The sequence below is a fragment of the Falco punctatus genome (genome assembly GCF_963210335.1).
Source record: "Falco punctatus genome assembly, chromosome: 2".
NCBI classification, from domain to species: domain Eukaryota; kingdom Metazoa; phylum Chordata; class Aves; order Falconiformes; family Falconidae; genus Falco; species Falco punctatus.
Window position 1 is genome coordinate 1,158,999 of NC_137581.1, and position 21,699 is coordinate 1,180,697.

At 41.7% G+C, this 21,699-nt stretch overlaps 1 protein-coding gene across 1 annotated transcript in view; it reads right to left on the minus strand.

Moving 5' to 3' along the window:
- The window catches only part of FCHSD2 (FCH and double SH3 domains 2), a 163,749-nt gene that overhangs the window by 13,315 nt on the left and 128,735 nt on the right, over nt 1-21,699 (minus strand). The window contains exons 11-12 of the mRNA XM_080374912.1: nt 14,505-14,621; nt 12,524-12,628 (exon numbers count right to left, since the gene is read on the minus strand). Of these exons, the coding sequence (XP_080231038.1) occupies nt 12,524-12,628; nt 14,505-14,621 (222 nt within the window). The remainder of the gene's footprint in view (nt 1-12,523; nt 12,629-14,504; nt 14,622-21,699) is intronic.

Genomic DNA, 21,699 nt, shown 5'->3' on the forward strand with positions numbered 1-21,699 from the left:
TTTCAGCCCTTTCCACGGGGATCAGAAGCACCTTATTCAGCCCTACTGCCTGTACTGACAAACCAAACTGTCAGCAGCACTGACAAGCAAGCCCAGCAAAAATAGATGGCTCTAAGCAAAAATTAGAGGGAAATTACTTTTTCTGTAGTGGCCAAAGCACACTAGACTATGTAAGAACATATGTACAGTGAACTAACATGCCAACTGGTGCTACGTACATTTTTATCTCTGTTACATATATCCTAACTGTATACAAAATTTTGTGTGGAGCTCAAATGATACTCATTTTTTTCTTGGTATTGACATGCTGCTGCACTTTACTATTATCCTTCTATTAAGAAAAGTCAGAAAACAGATGACTGTAACTTTCATTCAGCTGAACCCCCAAACATTTTCATTTTAAAAACTATTTGCAAGTGACTTTTAAACCTGTTTCAAACAAAAAACTACTTTTGAGAGATATTGGGTTTCATTCCATTTAGAAGAAATGTGACTTTAAAAATGTAGCTAAGTTATTAAGAGTAAAATCTATTATGTAAAATGTGTCTTTGTATGGATACAGGTGTATGCACACTCTCCCGCACAATTGGGTATGGAGACTGAAGGGTCGGATGAGTTTGAGAAGTATTTCCCACGACAAAAGCCAAAGTCACTTAGCCAAGTGAAGTTTTGCACTTCTCCGTGCGAACAGACTTCAGGTGAATGATTAACACGTCTTGTGAACACCGTTCATATAGGCGAGAAAATAAGGAAAAAAGTAATATATATTAATGCACATCACACTACTTCAGTCAAGATTCAGAAAACAGTGATTTAAAAGGAAAAAAGAGCCCAAAGATTGATCCACACATCAGCATTTCCATTTGAAAGGCAGACTCTTTCAGTTCAACTGCGGCACAAAGCATCTTCTGAAAACCCCGTAAGTTAGTACGGCCCAGCCCCAGCCTGAAATTTGTAAATATTTACAAAAGCAATACCTATGAAAAGATCTGAAATCAGAAGTGTGAGATGGTGTTAACAGTTTTGAGTTCCGGGGGTGAATGGAGTAGGCATTTCATTTGTCTTAGAGAGGCAATACCTCTCACTTGTTGTTTTTCCTTTTGTCCCTGCTCATATTAGTTTGTATATTTAAAAGCTGTAAGAACATGGAAACAATAACAGTTTTAATTAAGCATTAACCTTTTCTTTGGAAAAAATCGTTTTAGGAGCACCTACCAAATTGAGAAGTGGATTTCTCGCTGTATCAGGCTAAACAGAGAACACACTTTTAAACCAAAGATGTTAGCACAGAAGGGCTGCACCGAAAAAGCTGAATCCAGGGATGCCAATTTCTGCACATGAACACACACCTCTCCTGTTAACAAGTATTCGAGATTTTGAACAAAACCACTTTCTAACCACATCTCCTTTGGAAGAAGGGGAGCTGAGCGGCTCTGCAGCCCCCAGGGAAGATGAGCGCTGATCCTGCCTCTTACCTGGATGCTCCTACACCCAAGATAACACCCTGCTAGCCCGACGTTCGAGCACGGTCAGCTCCAGCCTGGCCTGGCAGCTGCGTGCGAGCAGGCAGCTCAGACATCTGCAGCATGGCAGCCACCTCGCCAGAGGCAGCTGACTCAGCCGGGATGGGTTTGTGGCACCGGTAAGGCACGGGTAGGTTACCGGCTTCAGTGGAACACATCACCCTCTTACTGTTTTTTTGGAAACTGTGATAGATTGACCTCATGCAGGTCGATGCAAGCCATTTGCTTTAGCTTGTTAATGAGAAACTCTGCATTTTATCATGTTACCAAGCTGAGGTTCCTCTGCGTATACATATACACACACTCATAAAGTAGCCATTCCCTAATTTACCTTTATATTCTGACACTGTATTACGAGGACCTTCCATATGCCTTCAACAAAAGTTGCCTAGGAAATGATCAGCCTAGTTGTTCTGCTGCTTCACCTCGTTATGCAATTTCCAATTAGCTTGAGTTATGCAACAGCAATAAACATTAGTCTAGGCATGCTATAAACATTTGTCGTTCATATTAGTACTCAGTCTGCTGTAAACCATGTTGTTTGTACAAACTTGTTAGCTAAAATAAACAAGCTGCTCCACGATCCTTGACTGTACTTGCTAAGGGTCAGACATGAGCTTCTAATTCAAGGTACCCAGCAAATCCAGCTGAGTTACCCCATTCTATTTACACATCGTAGGCTTAATATTCAACAAATGTTTGTTCCAAACCACAAATGTTTTGAGTTTCATTCCATTGCAGACAAGCCATAAAAGTACTTACAGTATTAGGTCAGGCCTGCACTTGAAAGATGTAGAATGCTATTTACAAGCATACAGATAAATTTTTACCTAAATAATTATACTGGTAGACCAGGGTTAACAGCTTCCTACCTATAGAAAAAAAACACAACCAAACCCCAACAAACCAGACAGTAGTATAACTTATTCCGCCGCTGACACAGGAACAGCTACATGATTAAAAATACAAGCACTTCATTCAACTATCACTATGTCTAAATTAGCTGGGGTTTGATGCTTTCATTGTGTCACAATAAAATGTTAACTAAGAGGGAAAAAAGGGATCACCTGGAGGAAATACTGGTGTTTTCACCAGCACCAAGCTTTTCTGTATGTGTCCCAAAGCACAACTTAGGTTCTTCCCCTTGGCAGGTGAGGTTTCTGCCAGCTGGAATCCTCACTTCATCAAGGAGGGACCCACTTTGCACAAAGGACGTGACTTCAGCTTGCCCAGTCTTCCCTTGCAGTTCCTGACGCGGGAAGGGAGCCAAGGAGTGACACAGTGGCATCGGAAGAGCCGCGGTGCGCTTTCTGACACACCGCAGCTTTGGATGCACTAGCTCTCAACGCCTCGTTCCCTCAAAGACATCCTACATTTCACGTTAAAAACTACACAAGGCTTTAATCGCCGATTTCCCCTCTCAACAAAAGGGACCCCAGCAGACACACATGCCATACTCCTGACTGAGAGACCTCCACTGGCAGAAGCTCACAGACCGGAAAATTCTTTCAATCAAGTAACCCCTTGATACGTTCCCAGCAATACCAAGTATCTCCAGGAAGGCAGCTGAGTTTCGAAAGCACAGGAACGCTGGAATCCAGCACTCGCTCTGAAATGTCATCGTTATTAAGTCTCACAGTAGGACAAATATTGTCCTATTTAATAGTGAAATTGCTATTTACAATTACTATTCACCAATTACTGTTTTAATAGCTAAAGACTAGGATTATCTTTACCCTGATTTAAAAATCATCAGCCACCCACAAAATTTACAAACAGCTTTCTGGGTGGTTCCTGCTTCTCTGAGCCTTTCTTTTGCCTTAGCTGATGGTAGGTTTTAAGAAGATGAAAGGAAAAAACTCCAAAGTTTTAAAAAATATAAATATTGTTATCTATTTCTCACATACCTATCATTGCTCTACATGGAAGAAGGAAGATTTTTGTTTATTTACTGTTCCAGTCTTAATTAAGTAAAGGCTTTAGACCTACAGCTTGCACAAGATGAAGATAAACAACTGCTTTGGAAGTCATGAAAATTAAATGCAGCAAGAATACATTACATAGTTGTTCTCTGTTCCCAGAAGGAAAAGCGCCTGTAGAAACCCAGCGTTCATGTACATTCCACAAACACCTCAGTTACAAGTCCTTTAAAGTAATTTATAAAAGTGTTGGGGTAAAAAGCAAACACAGACACCCACCAGAGCTGATCTGACGTGGCCCCCTCAGTCTGGATTTTAGACAGAAGTCCTACTTAGGAGCATGTTCAGATATGAAAATTGGATTAAATTAGAATTGCAAGTAGACCTAAATCATCGGTTGTGAGAACTACTTTATTGCAATGCAGTATTCTAGCGGCAGGAGCAAAATCATTAAGGGGGTTGGACAGCCTTATCTGGCAAACTGTTTTAGCTAAGAAGAAACAACACGGAAAGGTTTTGGCAAAACATTCTGGAAAGATACTATCTTTATTTTTTCCTCTATTTAGAAACATTTTTGTTTGAATTCTAAGCTGTTTTTAATTTTAAAAGGTATTTACATGAAATAATTCTCTTAATTAAAAACAATTTAGCATTTAAATTTTGGGGTACCTGATTTATTTGCACAGTGACAGCTAGAACTAACTATGAGTACAGTAAAAACAAGTATTGGAATGCCACAAATTTCTCAAAACCCAGCAGAATCCCTCCCATGCAAACCAGTTTTAAATCGTGGTCCAGTGCTATTAACGTAGGGATGCACAAGCAAATAATCTGTGAAATCCAACTTTCACTGCTTCCTGATGCTTGGGGTGGAAAGACAGCTATGCTGAAACCACCCCAATAACAAAACAAAACAACACCCCCCAAAAAAATACCCTATCCACCGCGACTCACCTAAAATTTTGATCTCTGAGCTCAGCCTTGAGAGGGGAGCCTATCAGTAATTTTAGCTGTGCAGCATTCATCTGCAGTACTGTAAATCAAGACCATGAGATGCCACAGATTTATTAAAAAACCAGTAAGAAAAATACTCTTTCTGCTCTAACCTGTGTTTCCTTTCTCTTTTCTGCAGCAGACACCCTACACTTGCAACCTGGCTAAGGAGCGACCCGAACTAGCGAGGAAACCAGCTAACAAAGGACATTTTTCAACACAACCCCGAGTGGGCTTTTTATAAGTGGGAGGATGGGTGGGAAGCTTCTAAGCTTCTAGCTTCTGCTATTACAGCAGAGTTAGTTAATTTATATGCTAAATATTCTACACGGAGTTAAATCAAACGAGACCGTTCGGGTGAAGCAAAGAGGAAATGAAACACTGACACAGATAACACGTCTCCAGAGTGAATGCCAAGGCAATGAAAACAGAGGTGAAGCTGTTAATGGAGAAGAGCCCACCTGCGTAGCTCCAGCCCAACTGGCAGGCTGATTTTTCCCAAGCTCAAGCACATAAAACCATCAGAGATGCCTAAACACAGAAAGCAGTTGGTGGGGAAGGAGATGGACAGCAGATGAAAGCAGTATCAAAGCATTTTGTACAGTTTAAGAAGTTGTTCCCAGGCTACTGGTAATGGGACTGGAAAGAAAATACCTGAATTCTGTAAGCAGGAAATGAGATGAATATAAAATATATGTATGCAAACTGTTATTAACACATTTTTCTGCAGTCTTGGTAATAAATATCATTAATTAATAGAGTGGAAGATGCTGTATACATTTCATAGTCAAAAGATTCAGTAAGATTTAATCAGAGGCTGGACTACAGACACCCTCCAAAGCCCATAACCTGAACGACTCTGTGAAACGACACCATACTCAAACCACAGGTTTAAGGAACTGAGCTGGATTTTCAGTGTGATCCAGCTTCAAAAGAACTGAATAATAATAAAAAAAAAAAAAGACAAAAAGGAGATCTACAAAACAAGCAACGTTAATATTACTGTTGCCCAGACTAATCCCTGACCCCTTTATCAAAAGATCTGAGAGACAGTCTATCCCCGAAGTCCTACTGAAATTATTCTTCATCTCAGCAACGTTTAAAGTAATGATGACTATTATTTGTGGGATGTTTTCAAATTTACTTATTAATTTGTTTCCATATATAAGGACATCTAGCCTTTATAGTACACAGGGATCTGTAAGATACATACAGAGTAAATATGGCTCTTCAGTTGACTACATCTTCCAGGAATGTTTACAACTGTATTTCATCATTAGCTTCGAAACATCTCTGTGTTTGTTCCTGCTCCTTCTTCCCCAAAAACACCTTACTCTGTTAAATGTCCACTAACGAAAAAAGTATCCTTTATTATTATGGTGAATACGTACGACCCAGTGTTCTGAAGACGTCCCTTCTCATTGTTCATACCAGAACAGGCAAGTTTGTAAAAAGATATACTGTGAAATATTGAAGTAGGATCTGAGCATACTGCATGCCATCCAAATTTCTCACTTAAAGCAAGTCCCTGAAAAGTAATTATCAGAAAGTGGGAATTCAGTTCTCATAGGTGGTAGTATAATTTTTGAACACTGCAATCAGAACGATTAAGTGTTTGGATACAGCTGATAAAGTACTAAGACTTGTACATCTTCATAATATCACAATATAGCTTCAAGGCTCTGATGGTGTTCCTCTCAACGACGGTCTCAACTCTGCAGATGTCCTCACTATTTTTCACCAGAAGAGTTCGAAATTCCTGATCTGTGGATGGCGGCAGCCTCCTTCCAGGCTAGTTCTCAATCTGCCTGGCCGGAAAGACTAACAGCTCCTACGAATCTCCTGCCGAGAAGGCAATCTGTTTATTTAGCACAGCTCTCCCAAGCATATGTTTCCTGAGCAAAGCCAGTGATGGCAGCAAGTGACATTTTACAAATTCAACTTTTTGGGAGTTGCTAGCCTTATTCCATTTCGTTTTAGTGAAGCACATGGAATTAGCTTTTCTCACACTGCTTATGAGCAGAGAATGACGCCACTCCTGCAGCTGAAAGGTTCAAGTGGAAGAACACACAAAGAACAACAGGCTGGAGCGTAGCTACATCTACTTGAGGTGCAGTAGGACCACGTGCAGCACACAATTAATAGATTAGCTCCTAAGATAGAACAGGAGCCCAGCCAGCAAACACAACTGTTATCACAGCCCAGTAATAAATATTCATAGCCAAATATAAGGGGAGGGAGAAAACAGCTCTCCATTTACAATTAAAAATGGACCTAAGCTTCTGAACTAATCAAATGAAGTAAACAGCACCATAATGAGTCTTAATCAAATCTTATCTGGTACAAACACTCTCTTGAGAGTTGTAGTTATCCTAATGATGAGACAAAATTCATCCCCCTATAATTAAGTGGAAATAGGATTAATTGCTGCGGAGGCCCCAAGACCTTCTTTGAGCATAGACCTGAGCACAAGTGGGAAATCTCCCATCATCACCGAAAAAATGTCAGCCCCCGGACCAGCTACACTGCTGGGTGAGGCTCACACCGGGCGAACAAAGTATCCGAGTCCTCAGTCTGATGGAGACAAAACAAGATGAGAGGAAGAATTCAAGTAACCCCAGCCTCAGGGGCCAGGATGCAGGCTGAAAGGAGGATTAGAGAAACCAAAGAAATAGCTTCAACTTTTGCTTATTTCTGCAACACAGATCAGTGGAGACAGGAAAATTCTGTATTCAGTAGTTTAAAGATATAGGGAAAGAGGCAGTGGAGACATGGGAAGCTGTTTTAAGGCAACTGGCTGAATTAACAGCTGTACAATGCCCAACAACCCTCACCACTGTTGTCACAAAAATGTAAGCTTAAAATACAGTTCTGCTTCAGTTACCTGAATCGTTGGGCAAGTGCAAAGGAGCTACAAGAATGGTTTATTTTCTTAAATTAATGAATTTCAAAGGTGTCGACCTCCTTTACAGATGATGCTTGAATCGTGCCACCTTTAATTTAAATGAGCACCCTCTGCTCTCAGTGCTTGTCTTCTGGATCTAAGCTCTATGGTGTAGCATTAACCACAGTCGATTTTAGCGCTCAGCCTGTGCTGAAGTTATTATCAGACACATTCCAACATTTCCTTTAAAAACACGTGAGCAAAACAAACAAAAAACCTTTATCAAAACAGAAACTTTGAATTTTTAAGAAGAAAATACGTGTTCTGGTTATCAGTTACAGCCATTGTGTATCATCTGCCATGTATCAATTTTACAGGAGCGCTCTAATATAAGCTGTATTTTCCCCCAAACTTTAATCAAGGAGTCTGCTCCCTGAAACATCACAAGGAAAAACACCTCGTACCCCCACGGAGAAAACCATCCAAAATAACCTGCTCAGCTGTGAATGTGCCAATCTAAGGTTTTTATGACCAGGCACTGCATCTTGCAGAAGACAAAGAACTTTGCTTCCTCCGATACGTCTCGATCCTATGCACACTTCTACTGTATGTCTCTGCTGTACCTTCCAATTACGCCTGCTTCCACAGCCACTGCGCTTGTCAGAAAAGACCAAAGCTGGACGTACGGTACAGTCCTCAGTCCCTCTCAGTTGTATGATTTCAAGGGACTCGGGGTCTCTGAGCAAGAGGGCAATGAGAAGAATACACCTATGCACAATACACCCTGGAGAAACCCCATTACCAAGATATATTGTCTCTAAAAGGTGCTGACTCAGCTCCTGTTGTATTAGATGGCACACAGAGACCAGTTTCTCTTCCGATAGTTAAGCAGGCTGGCGCTGCACCGATGTGTGAAGAATGTAAAATTCTCCAAGGAGAAACATGCAAGTGGAAGTGTCTAGTGACGATTAAATTAGCTTTTCCAGAAGAAACACAACATTTAATTCCAATGAGCTTGCGAAGTTATCTACCCCTTCAGAAAAGATGAAAGAAGAGGAGGAGGAAGACAGCATATTCTCAAAGGAAAAAGCATCAAGGAGCGGGTCAAGAAGCTAAAATGGGATAGAACAACAGGCACGCTACTCCAGAAAGGAAATAAAAAGTATTTCAAGAGAAACGCTCCCCCCAACCTCCCCAACCCGTCCCCTTCCCCCCCCCCCCCCCCCCCCCCCAAAAAAAAAAAAAAAGGAAAACACCTGTGGAATGAAGAATGACCAGACACACTACCTAACACACCACGGGAGGAGAGAACGCGGTGCACACAGATGTGCACACACATGCAACCTACAAGTAACATTCAGCAGAACGTCCATGCCTTCGAAGCGCTAGCAGGACACAGACACGATCCTTTAGGGATGGTAAGTGCCCCACGTGCTGCTTTACAGCTACTGCAGGTTGATGGAACCACTGACTTGAGGAAATTGTCTCAAGGTTATGAAATTCATACCCCGCAACCCTTGTCACCTTCCCGATGTGCTATCCTCTACCTGCTTTACTCCGTTAGAATGAGCGGGCGCTTTCCCCATCTGAGACTCGACCATCGTGGCAACGCACAGCGGTGCATTAACCAATACCTGTTGCAGGCATAAGCAAAGCTGCATTGATCCCTCCCCAGCAAAATAGTTTTTTTGGTTTTTTTTTTAAAACAAAATCAAATCTACATGTTATCATCAAACACTTTCAGACACGGCACCAGAACACATTACTCTTCCTGTCGCAAACACAGCAGTATCCACAAAGTTTTGCAGATGGTAAGATTTAATGTGACAAGGTGATAACGAACCAACTAGCGTTAAAGGGCAAATTACTTCGGGCTGTTCACACAGGGTACAGCCATGCACGGTGTCAGGCAAGCGTAAACCACCCTGCCTTCGGTAACAGCTGCAAATGCAAACCCCATAAACCACCCCTTGCATGTTTTGGGGACTTTTTTGTTTTCTGTTTTACTTTATCAATTACATACATCAAACTGACCTTCAGAAAAAATAAACAGAGCCTGTGTAATCTTTCTTTTTCCACTTTCCAAGTCCCCTTTTGCTGAATAACATGGAGGTGCTGAAAAATCTTTCTCCTTCCTAAGCTAGCACCTTCCAATAATCGACTGTTGACTCCTGCCAACTGTCCAGACACCCTTCTCCCCACCCCCCTTGCTGTCCTGAGAAGGACTTCTTTGAAGGACTGAGCTAACTGAGGCTCTCTTTGCTTTGCTTTTTGCTTGCCAGCTGCAGCTGCTCGACCCAAACACAGCGCAGCGAGGAAGGGGAAGGTACTTCCACAGCTCCCCTGCAGCCTGAATTCGTGGCTGTAGCTTTCTGCACAAATACCATTCCCCGCCCCAACCATCAGTAATTCCAACTTTATCAGTTGCACTTAAGTATGCAGGAATGCTGCCCACGTTTGATTTTCACATACTGAAAAGAATTATGATTGTGTTACAATAGAAAATGTTTTTACTCAAACCTTACCAAGTTTATTCTTCTATGGATCATAAGTGTGCAAAAATCTCTCATCTAATTAAAGGCCCTGACATTACTTAATAGTGCAACTTAGAAGAGTGGGGACTAATAAGGGTTGAAGCTAAAAGGAAAGGCCATCCTTAAGTAAAAAAGCTCAACTTAATTCATCTGTTAGCTTCTCTTAAAATAATTCTACACTGTAAATAACTTACGTGGCAACATATACGCAAACACAATGGGGTTTACACAACTACCACTGAAAAACGCAGAGACAACTTCACGTCTCCAAAATACACACTAGAAAACTTGTTATCAAAAGAGGAAGAAGAAAGTCAGCAAAAAACACCCAGCCACTGAGCCTCCTTAAACTCAAGTACTCGGTGTTTTCACTGTATTCTGCAGTAAAATAGGACACGTGTTAAATGTCTGGAGAGAAGGGATGGTTTAACGACAATACACTTGCTAGCACTGGAAAACCATGGAAATAATCATTTGTCTGTATTAGCTGTCTACCAAATACTGTAAAACACATCTCAGAGAAAATTATTCATGCTCTCCACCCCTTTGCAGTACTGTTTGGTGTTTGTAAGGATGCACATACATGACTCCGCATTTGCTCCTCGTTAGATCTGAGAACCGCATGCTGTTACTTCCCCCTTCACCACTTTTATGAATCCCCTCCCCGGCCATGCACTTCTTGCCCAGTTTGTTTCCCAATGGAGCTCTACGCCTCCCTCTGCTTTTGGAAAAGACCCCTACCTCCTACAGCACACTACAGAGTTTATTTCTGATCGCACATCTCTTTTTTTATATATACATATATAAACCTTTCCGCTTCTTGGCACTGCCCTTCTCAGTTATGTTCTGTGGTTGTGGCCAAGGAAATTTGCAGCTTTGTCTCAAGCTCTTTCAGCTACATCTCTCAGAAAAGTCAACCTTCTGCTGAGCAAAACTTCCCGTGTGCTCTCAGATTCCTTCTTTGCTGCATCTGCATGGACAGTAACTGCTGTGCTATCCCTGCCTTGGTGTCCTCTGTGTCATTCATACGGGACTGTGCCCTAACTTCTATCGTGGAGATCCTCCTTAGCCATTACTATTGCAGCTCTTACTTTCGAAGTTCTAACTTCCCAGAACGTAACAAATCAGAAATACTCATGTCAGTTTTTCTCTCCACCATCTCTGCCAAGGAAATATCATCTTTCTTTGCTCAGCTTCCACTGATTTACTGGGTTCTGTTAATTATGCACTCTTAAGACTTGCAATCACTTAAGTTCCAGGCTGATTTCCTTACCTTTTATAATATTTCATGTGAGAACCTTCTCTGCAACTTCTTGTCCTGATTTTATTTCTTTCTGCTGCTGCTTCTGTCTTTCATTCTCATGCTCTCTGCCCTTGCATATTTAATTATTAACTATATATACACGGAAGTACTTTGGAGTACAGTCTGTTTGAAATAGTTGACTCGGAATCACAGAATCGTTGGGCTGGAAGGGACATTAAAGACCACCTAGTTCCAACCCCCCTGCCATGGGCAGGGACACCTCCCACCTTCAAGGCCCATCCAACCTGGCCTTGAGCACTGCCAGGGATGGGCATCCTGTGCCACTGCCTCACCGCAAAGAACTTCGTCCTAATACCTAACGTAAATCTCCCTCTTTTAGTTCAAAACCTTTACCCCTTGTCCAAATGCTGCAGGCCCTACTAAAAAGTCTGTTCCCATCTTTCTTATAAGCCCCGTTTAAGTACTAAAAGGCCACTGCATTTTAAAACACTGTTAAGAGAGCATATTCTGAATTTGTCTTAAAAGGAGAGCCTAACATTTATCACACAGTAGGAGGAATAATTTTGCTCTGTATTTTCTAACCTCTTGAACTGTAAATCACATTCCTAATTACACCAGGCACTCCAAATATCTAGCGGTATGAGAAGCACTTAACTGAAACAATTACATTTGCTCTACAGTTTTAATTAAGGAACCCACTCAGCCAAAAACTAATAGATTAGTTCCTGTCCCTTGCAATAGGTTTTTTGAATTGCTGGCCACAGAAACAGTTAACTTTAACCAACCCAACGCTGGCAGTCAAGTATGAAGCTTGATCTTTTCATGAGCTTTCTTAACCCAGAACAGGTCTCATAAACCTCTGTAACCTTTTCAAAAGGACCCCAGAGTAAAGTAGAAAGATACAAAGGTTATTTAAATTATTTTCCCATCAACATTACAAATCAATATGTGTATCAAAAAATACTAGAACAGAAGGCACATCAGCACGTGGCAGTTGGTTCTAGAAGCCATAAAGCATGAAGACAGAGAGATGATCACCATTTTCTGGTATTAATTCCTTCAAGCAGAAGGAAACTAGTAAACCTGAGGTTGTTTTTAATACATTTAAGACAAAGCCCCTAAATACAGACACTACAGACCTTTGCACAATAGTGGGAAATGCAGTAAGTTTAATCACTCTTCATCAGGATTTTTTTTTTTTTAATATTACTCTCCTAATCTCAAGTCTTTCATTAAGTTGATTCAGTGATTTGAGAAGTATGAAATGAAGGAAAAAAAAGACATCTGAAAATTACCTCATTTTTGATGCTACAAGCTTACGTTTCCACAAACAAAATTAAATAGCTGTAATGTAAATCCGTCTGTGGTTAAGAAGCCAAACACGCCAAAATAATTTCCTTCCTTACCTCAGCCTTGCGAATACTCTCTCTGGCTTCATCTATTTTCTGCTCCAGTTCTGCTCGGGTTTGCTCAGACATCACAGGCCCATGGCATTCTAGCTCTTCAAGTGTCTGAAAATACACCACAGACGTAGTAAATGTTAGCAAGCCATTTACATGATAAATATTTATGGTAAGTCAGGGAAATTATTGTTTCATTAGATGCTGGGTTGACCAATAGTTGTCCATTCCAGGAAAAAAGATGATGACCAAGGGAAAACACAATTTAACAGCACAGTATTTCACATGGAAATTCCACCTAGAGGAACGCTTCAACATCTTCATGAAAACATGATACCGTGGTATGAAGCCACTCATCTGTATGTTGCCAATTACATATTTAAAATGGGTATGTCACTCCACGGGAATGTCAGGATGGAAAAAAAAGAGTATCTTAAACATGGAGAGAGAAGTTGCTAATGGTAGTTGTGTTGTAGGGGAAGCCAAGCCAGGTCTCCTGCATTTGCAGGAACACTGTGTCCAGAGGAGGATTTGCGGAATCATGGAAGACAGATGGGAGTTTCTTAGGTTCATGCACATGTATGTTGACTCTACAGATCCAAATGAAAAATAACAAAAGCATGTGCCTGCACAAATCATCACCAGTTAATCTGCAAATCTGTGTCTGGTTCAGTGACTCTTTATGCATTTTGTGTTAGTCACTGGAGAAAGAGCAGGAGCATCAGGTGGTAGGGCCAGAATCCAGGATGCTCGCTCCCTCCTCTGAGGAGAGTTTTTCCTATCATATTTTGGTCACAAACACTGTTAATACCCCCTGCCAGGTGCTACAACTTCTGGAGTTTTGCTACAGAGTGGCCCAGGTTCAGCAAAAGACAGGTACGATGGTAAACACCTACTGTGGTCTTGTTTCTTGCTCAATGCATCCTCCTGGGCAGTTTGAGGAATGGCTCAAACCTCTAATGTAGGACTAGAAGCCAGGTCTCCCACCTCCTGGGCAGCAGCTCACTGAATATTACACAATATAGCATCACAGAATCATAGAATCATTTCGGTTGGAAAAGACCTTTGAGATCATTGAGTCCAACCATTAACCTACCACTGCCAAGCCCACCACTGAACCATGGCCCTAAGGGCCGTCTTCTGCCCCCCCCATGGACGGTGCCTGCACCCCGTCCCCGGGCAGCCTGTGCCAGCGCTTGGCCACCCTGTCGGGGAAGACATTTCTCCCCGTGCCCACCCTGAACCTGCCCTGGTGCGGCTGGAGGCCGTTCCCTCCTGTCCTGCCGCTGGTTCCTTGGGAGCAGAGACCGACCCCCCTCGCTGCAGCCTCCTGCCAGGCAGCTGTAGGGAGCCAGAAGGGCCCCCCTGAGCCCCCTTTTCTCCGGGCTGAGCCCCCCCAGCTCCCCCTGCCCCCCCCCAGAGCTGTGCCCCAGCCCCTTCCCTTACCTGAAGACCCAGTTAGGACAGCCAAATAAAGCCCTAGGTTATTCTATGTTGAGCCACGTACATAGAAATCAATTTATCAACACACACTTAATTTTGTGTCTTCATGTTAGATTTAACTGTGCATTACTCATGGGTTTTCCTAGTGTTGAAAGACTTTTGATCTCCAAATGAATAAATTATTTTTTTCTATGGGTAACATATACATGATATAGTGGAGATAAGGGAATCCCTGAAACTAGTTCAAACAGAGGCAGGCTGTGTAGAATAAAGGAAGGTCTGTATATTATTTGCAGCAAAGTAGAAGCTGTAACTTCAGATTTATATGGGATCAACAAAACATACTGATAAACCAAAAAGTTAGAGGAGCTGCTAATCTGGCAGTTTGAGTGTATTGTATCAAGAAAGGCTACGATGAAAATGGCAGGTTGCCTGGAGAGGTAACAGGACAAAACCAACTCCTCAGTGCTTGCAACCGCTCCTCTTTCATTTGGTGGGGAGCTGCAACAAATAAAATCTGTAATTGAATGTTTTCCTAACCTACCCGCTGGCTGTGGATGATGTTTTTGTGCTCACGGGCTACCCGGGTAGCCCATTTCCGAGCCTCCTTGTTGAGGCTGTGCTCTTCAGTCGTTCCAGTTTCTGATTCCAGTTGTCGACTCTGCAACAGAAACAACGGGAGAACGAGTCATGACATAGACCTGGGGCTACCTCTGTAGATATGACAGTATTTAGTTATAGGATAACTTTATATCATATTTATCAGCCTGGGATCTCGTTTCATAGTAAACAAGAAAGATTAAAAAAAAATATCGGCTCTCTTCCTTATGAACTTTGTGATGGTACCAGGTTGTGAAAAGCCAACAACAAAAGCAAATCAAAGTTCACAAGAATTGACAACTCAACTGTTTCAGGAACATCAGTGTGATACTGATTACTAAACACAGTTCTACTGCAATGAGAGACATTCACGATGAATAAAACTGAAATACTGTTTCACTCGTGCACTGTATCAAAGAGGTGAAGAATAACTAGCCAAGAAAGTCACGCACTTTCTGAAGTAAACATGCATTATAGGAAGCAAATCTGAAAGGTTAAGTGTGTTCCAATGGGCAATTTAGGCTCATTCTTTGCAATTTGTGATCACATCATAATGCCATTAAATATTTTAGAACAGCATGGCAATTCCTGTAAAAAAAAAAAAATCTTGTCCGCAAAACAGCAACTGAAATTTCAAGCAATGTTTTTTGGTATTATTTCATCTTATGCCTGCTTTTATTGTGTCAATAACAAAACAAAAAAAATTTCTCCCCCTCAAGAAATGCCAACTAAAGCAAGATGAAGTAGTTCTCTAATGTCTACAGATTGAGCAGAACCCGTCTGTAACTCTCAAGGCAGACTTCCCATCATTTGATTACTAAAATAATTTCCAGTCTCTCTATAATTTTCATTACTGCACCGCCCAGTGCATTAATCATAGAATCACAGAATTGTTTACATTAGACAATACCTTTATGATCATTGAGTCCAACTGTAAACCTACCACGCTGCTGCTGACACCGGCCAGGGCGCTGCTGGCCATCATGGCCACCTGGGCACGCTGGGGGCTCACGCCCAGCCGGCTGTTGGCCACCCCCCCACGGCCTTTTCCACTGGGCATATTTACATAAAGATCTCAGTATTTAGGATGCAACTCAGTCTCCATCTTTTCACTAAAGTAGGTTCCCTGATATTCCTTCTGTATTTGTGGGTATTCTGTACACATTTACTGCACCTATTCTGCATAAGGAGAACTATTAATCATGACTCTGGAGAGAATCCAAAAAACGGCTATGAAGGCTGAAGCACCTCTCCTGTGAGGAGAGGCCGAGGGATCTGGAACTGTTCAGCCTGGAGAAGGCTCAGGGGGACCTCGCCAAATGTGTACCGATACCCGAAGGGAGGGTGCCAAGACCACCGAGCCAGGCTCTTCCCAGCGGTGCCCAGTGCCGGGACCAGAGGCAACGGGCACCACCGGGAACAGAGGAGGGTCCCTCTCGACATCAGGAAACACCTTTTCACCGTGCGGGTGCCCGAGCACTGGCAGGGGGTGCCCAGGGAGGCTGTGGACTCTCCAGCCTTGGAGATACTCAAAAGCCACCTGGACACGGTCCTGGGCAATCTCCAGAGGTCCCTTCCAACCTCAACCAGCCTGCGATTCTATGATTATTTTTTTTTCTGAGCCAGTCTCATACTCTTCCCATCAGTAAAATTAGCTGTGAGAAGGAAGACATTATGTCCACCCCACCTTCCCAGGGTGTGCTCCTGGAACGACAGAACAGATTCTTACAACAGGCATTTCAGCTGTTTCCCAATTTAAGTTCATCAGTACTCTGAGACGGATTCTCAAGAACAACTCCTTTTCCTGGAAGGCTCACAGACTCACGCGCATCTTCCTAGCAAGACAGTTGGTAGTTACAACAGTCCAGAGCCACCCGCATTCCTTTTTATCACAAGTCCTCTTCAGGCTGATATGATCTCACACAATCTTTCAGATCAACCCAAAAAAAATCCCTTATAAATTATCACTCAAGAAGACAGTGTATGCTTGGTGTCGTTCAAAACAATCGGAGGCTGCGTATGCATACGCGGAAGAAAGGACCACTGCTCCATCAATTTCTTGCTCTCACTCTCTATGGTCCAAAAGACAGGATTGTTCTTTGTCAGGTGTAGTTTGAAACTAGAGAAGATCCCGTTAGTATGAAAAAGTTGCTTAGGAAGGAGAAATTCAAGGTTTGCCAGCAGGAAAAGGGTAAGAGAGCAGAACGACAAGGAATTATTTTCAGGCCAGGTGAGAAGCCTGCAGCTGATGCAAAAGAAGAGATGGTGGTATCAGGTATTTTAGCAGGCAAGGGCTACCATTTGTGTCAAGGAAGGAAGATAATTTTAATACCAGCATTTGGTATAGACCGGAGTAAAATCAAGAGATACTGGGAAGCAAACTGAAGTCATATTAAAAGCAGGATTTTTATGCCTTTAGATTACACTGCCCTCAGGGGAGAGGCAAAAATACCAACTTATGTTAACATCCTATCAGAGGATTTAATTGAAAATGAGGCAAAAATTGGTTCAGCTTGTTATTTTTATTTCAGCTAAGCGCCTTTTCATCCAAATTGAATCTGGCCTTTATTCCTATTGATCCTCTTATTACAAGAGAGCTGAGGGTAGTGGATTCAGGGGGCTGTGAAAGAGATGATTTCCAATGGTAGAGGCAAGCAAGGGAAAGGAAGACAACCTCTACACACACTCGCACCACAGGGCTCTGATGCTTCGGGTGACTCCTGGGCCACTTTCTGCCTCTATTTCACAAAGCTGTAACTCGGTCAAGAAGCTTGCACTGCTTCAGCTTGTCCCTACAGAATGCCTTAAGGCATACGCACGCTAACAGACATCAAGAGGCGTGGAAGGGAGGCAGCATCCCTGCGTTGCTTATAGCAAGCAAAACCCCCTAACCCCAAGAGGCTTTTACAATCCAGTATAAGATGTCAAGATATTTTAGCTCAAAGCTGGAAACAGACATTACCATGAGGTTCACCCACTGGTGTAGGACAGACCTACAAAGCCTGTGTTAATGGTATTTTCCAAGTAAAAGGAATTGTTGGACAAGATGTAGAGCAGCTCTGAAGAGGAGGAGGTAAGTTACAAGCACGTGGCTCGCTCTGGCATGAATGAGTAGGCAAAGAACAGAAAGGTTCAGCTCTCTTCACCCATCCCCTCCGTTTAAGTATTACGTTGGCTTTTGCCTGCTTTTATTGAGATGGCTTTATATGATCATTACTGTTTGACCTCCTCAACTACCTACGTTAAGCTACTCCACTAGGGCACTGTAAAAACGTAAAGATGACAAACACATGGACTCATTTAGGCACAGCCAATCCTTAAGATAACATTTGACCTCAGTTTTTACCCAGTTTATTGGAGTCAGCATTTTTGTACAGCTTCTTCCACAACTTCCAGATGAGTCTTAACAGCTGCAAATCTGAGCAGAATCGTTTGACATTGCCTCTCCCCTATAAAATCTAACGAATTTTCAATGTTCCCAATGGCCTTGCTACTACTCATCATTGCACTTTCATTAAGAAAGAATACAGACTTCTTTTCAGTCGCTTGATAACCTTCTGTATTATCCCAAGCGTGTTTTCAGGTTTTAATCTCTTCATCAAAAGCACTTGACCAGAAAAATGAATGCAAACTTTGTGGCTACTCCTAAGGGCATACTAAAAAAGAAATTAATTGTTATTGGATCAAAGCGGTTATATTAGTTATTCATAAAGCAGTATTGTATCCAAGCAGACCTCACCCTCGCTTAAAGGTCTGAAAACAGACAAGTTAAAAATGCAGTAATAAAAAGAGTTGGGGAGAAACTTAGAGCTGTGGTCTGTGTGGATACCAAACACATAGGGCAAAGCAGGAGACGAGATCAAGAGGCAAAATATAGTTTCCTGGGAAAGAAGCTGAAAACAAGGACTCTCCAGCTGGACAAGAGCAGAGAGAGTGGTGGAAATGCACAGCCTAAATACTTGGCTGAGAAGACAGTGCAAGGAGAAAGGTTTCAAACCCATCAGCACCTGGAAAGCTTCCCGGATAAATGGAGCTGTTAAGGCAGGGAGGGACTTCACCTGACCTGTAAGACCAAGCTGCTGGCACTTAAGAAGACTGTGAAGGAACATATAAGCAGAGGAGCAGTAGCAAGCTCACTGGCATGGAAGAGTACGTGCTTCAGGAGGACTTCAAGGATGACCTGAGAAGTCCGTATCCTCAGGTAAAGACAGGCTAGCGGGGTACATCAAGGAAGCAATGAAAAACCAACTGCCATTTAAACAGCTGTGAAGAAAGGAGCTAAACCAGAGATTTATCTGCTACAGACCTAAAAATCAAAATTGTAGGGAAGAAGGTGGGGGAACAGAACTGTCTGGTCCTAACCTGATTTACTAAATAAAGCACTTGCTTAAGTGTTTTCAGGACTGGTACTTGGTGGTGGCAAAATGTCCAACGACTCAATTTAACCTCTTCCAAAAGAGAGAGAAACCAAAACCACGTATCATGACCAAGGAATGAAGGAAGAGCACAAAAGACCTGAGCTAAACATAGATGGACATTCTGCTGTTCTCTCAGGTTTTGGATTACAGCGAAAGCAGTGTTTAGTGCTAAAAATTCAATCAGTAAACCAACAGAAAGTACTAGATGACTCCAACCAGCTAAAAAGCTTAGAGGCTAGCAATGCCATTTCTTAAATTAACAAATGCATTTAGTCTGTAGACACGTGTTGCTTCTCCATTTTTGTCTGAAATGTTGTTGCAGGTGCAGAAGTTGCCTTATGACAGGGACAAACACATGGGCTGCGTTCTCAAATTTATTTATGCAGTTATATCTGGATGCAGATAGCACACGGACAGTTTTAAAAGCAAGAAAAAAGTTGGCTCTAGAGCCTAAAAGGTCCTTAATTTTGTAGCTGAAGACTAAAAAAGTTGACTTCCACAAAGGGAAAAAAAGTAGTAAATATTTATTGCATGCAAATCAGCAACACAAAAGCATAGCCATTTCTTTTAAAGAGGTGAAAATAACGAGGTTACCATGCCAATGTTGAGCAGCAAGCTCAACCTTATGATCAGCAGTTCTAGGGAGGAGGAAGGAATATGCATGACACTTTTCACACAGCTCATAGTTAAATACAGCAGTTACAAGAAAATCGTGAGTCAAGTTTGGTGCTCCTTTTAGTCTATTATTATAGAACTAATTTAATTTTAGCTTAGCCAAGAATGAGCTGACTTCCATTTCAGTAGGTCTTCAATGTTACGAACAGGACACCTCACCCCCTCCCCCCCCCCCCCCCCCCTTTCTTTAAAAATAAAGATTAGCATACACAAGGGCTTTTGCTCCACTCAGAAGAATAAAAAAGGACCTACATCCGTTATTAATGTTATGTAAACCTCTGTACATGTTATGATAAAGCTAAACCGAAACCAATGTGCTATTGCTGCTTTATATAACCACATTCTGCTTTTTAATCTAATAAATTAACATCTCACGATGGTGAGTGCTGGGTGCCGCAGAAGGATAAGGAACATCCTATCAGGCAGGGAATGAAGAAAACAATTAAACTCACCACAAGAACAATGGTTCTGGGGTATCCAAACAGAGAAAGGGGATCCTGGGACTTTTTGATGTCATCTGGGCTGAAAAATAGTCCCAGCAGCATGACTGCCTGGTTTTTTTACTAAAGAAATTTTCTATAGCAAAATATTTGAATCCCAACCAATACTGAAGCTATTGTCTGACATCTGCTGTAACTGAAACTCTCCTTACTAAAAGCACCCATGAACACAACAGTTGTTCAGCCATATGTATGAAATAATTTATCCAGTAGATTTTTAGGGGGTTGTTTATTTTTAATTCTGGTTCAATAATTATTTTGGGGTATCATTGACCATTAGCTAGAAATCTCTGAAAACGTACTGTGCACGCAGCTTGTTGCAGCAGCTGACGCCAAACACATTAGAACAGGGTTTCTGTAAAGGTTGTAGCTCTCTTTTTTTCCCAACTCAGGGTTTTTGGTTGTTTCTGGAAAGACCAGGATCTTAAAAGTACTGCTTTTTGTTAGATGTCAGTGATTAAGAGAGCTTTGCTTGTCCTGGTGCCTGATGTTTTTGTGTTAAGCACTTCTGTTATACAGCAAACATTAAAAGCCCAAGTCTTTTTCAAATTATAATCTTACTTATTTTCAAAAGTTTTTAATCTTCTCACTGAAATTAATTTTGAAATTGGTGTAGCATATTTTCGCTAGTGTACTTCCATTCTCACCCTCATAATTATTCCCATTTGCCTCAGCTGTCACAGCAGCTGCATTCACATCCGACTTTTCCAAAAATCTATAGTGCATTCTATTATAACTAGAAATACAGAAAAATTGCTCCCACTAGGTAACCAAAGGACAAAAAGAGTACCTCTTAGATCAGCCTTGACACGGAGAAATTGATTTCATAGGTATCCTCAACGTAACATAAACAAAGACCTTTAATTTCTTGAGTGGCCACTTCTTTCAAGTATTACTTCTGCACTCTAGTCTCACTGTTAGAAATCTTTCTGAGCTTTGCTTAAACAGTGTTTCCCAACTGTAAAAATGAGAATACTAACAGCGTGTTCTCTAAATTAGAAAAAAATCAATTGGCTAGTGAGCCAATTCCAGTTCATTATACTTAAAGTAACTCAGAAATGATGTTAACATTCAACCCAAGGTAACTCTAGGGTGTGGATTTCCCCTTCTCCTCAAACTCAACTTTCAATACCAACCCCAAATATGAGTACTATTATCTCAGACCTTATTTTAACCAGAATTGGGGTGGGGGGAACTACGTAAAATCAGTTTTAGTCACGTTGGCCATGCACAAGACGTGTCAAGTTTTACAGGGAACGTACAGCTTCGCCAGACTCCTTCCACTTGCATCTACCAACAATTTCTTCACCTGAAGGGCTGTATTACTCCTAATTCCTAATACTTTATACAACGATAAAATTAATTCATAACTGTTTTTTTTTAATATTTAGCTTCAAAAAAGTTATAGTTAACAACAGTCACATTACTCGGTTCTGGTATTAAAAGCACATACTACTCTAAACCAAGAAAACGTAGTGCACTCTCTGAGTTTGTTAGTTTGGGATTAATTATGTGAGGACTACTTTTTACTAGCAGTTTAAATTTC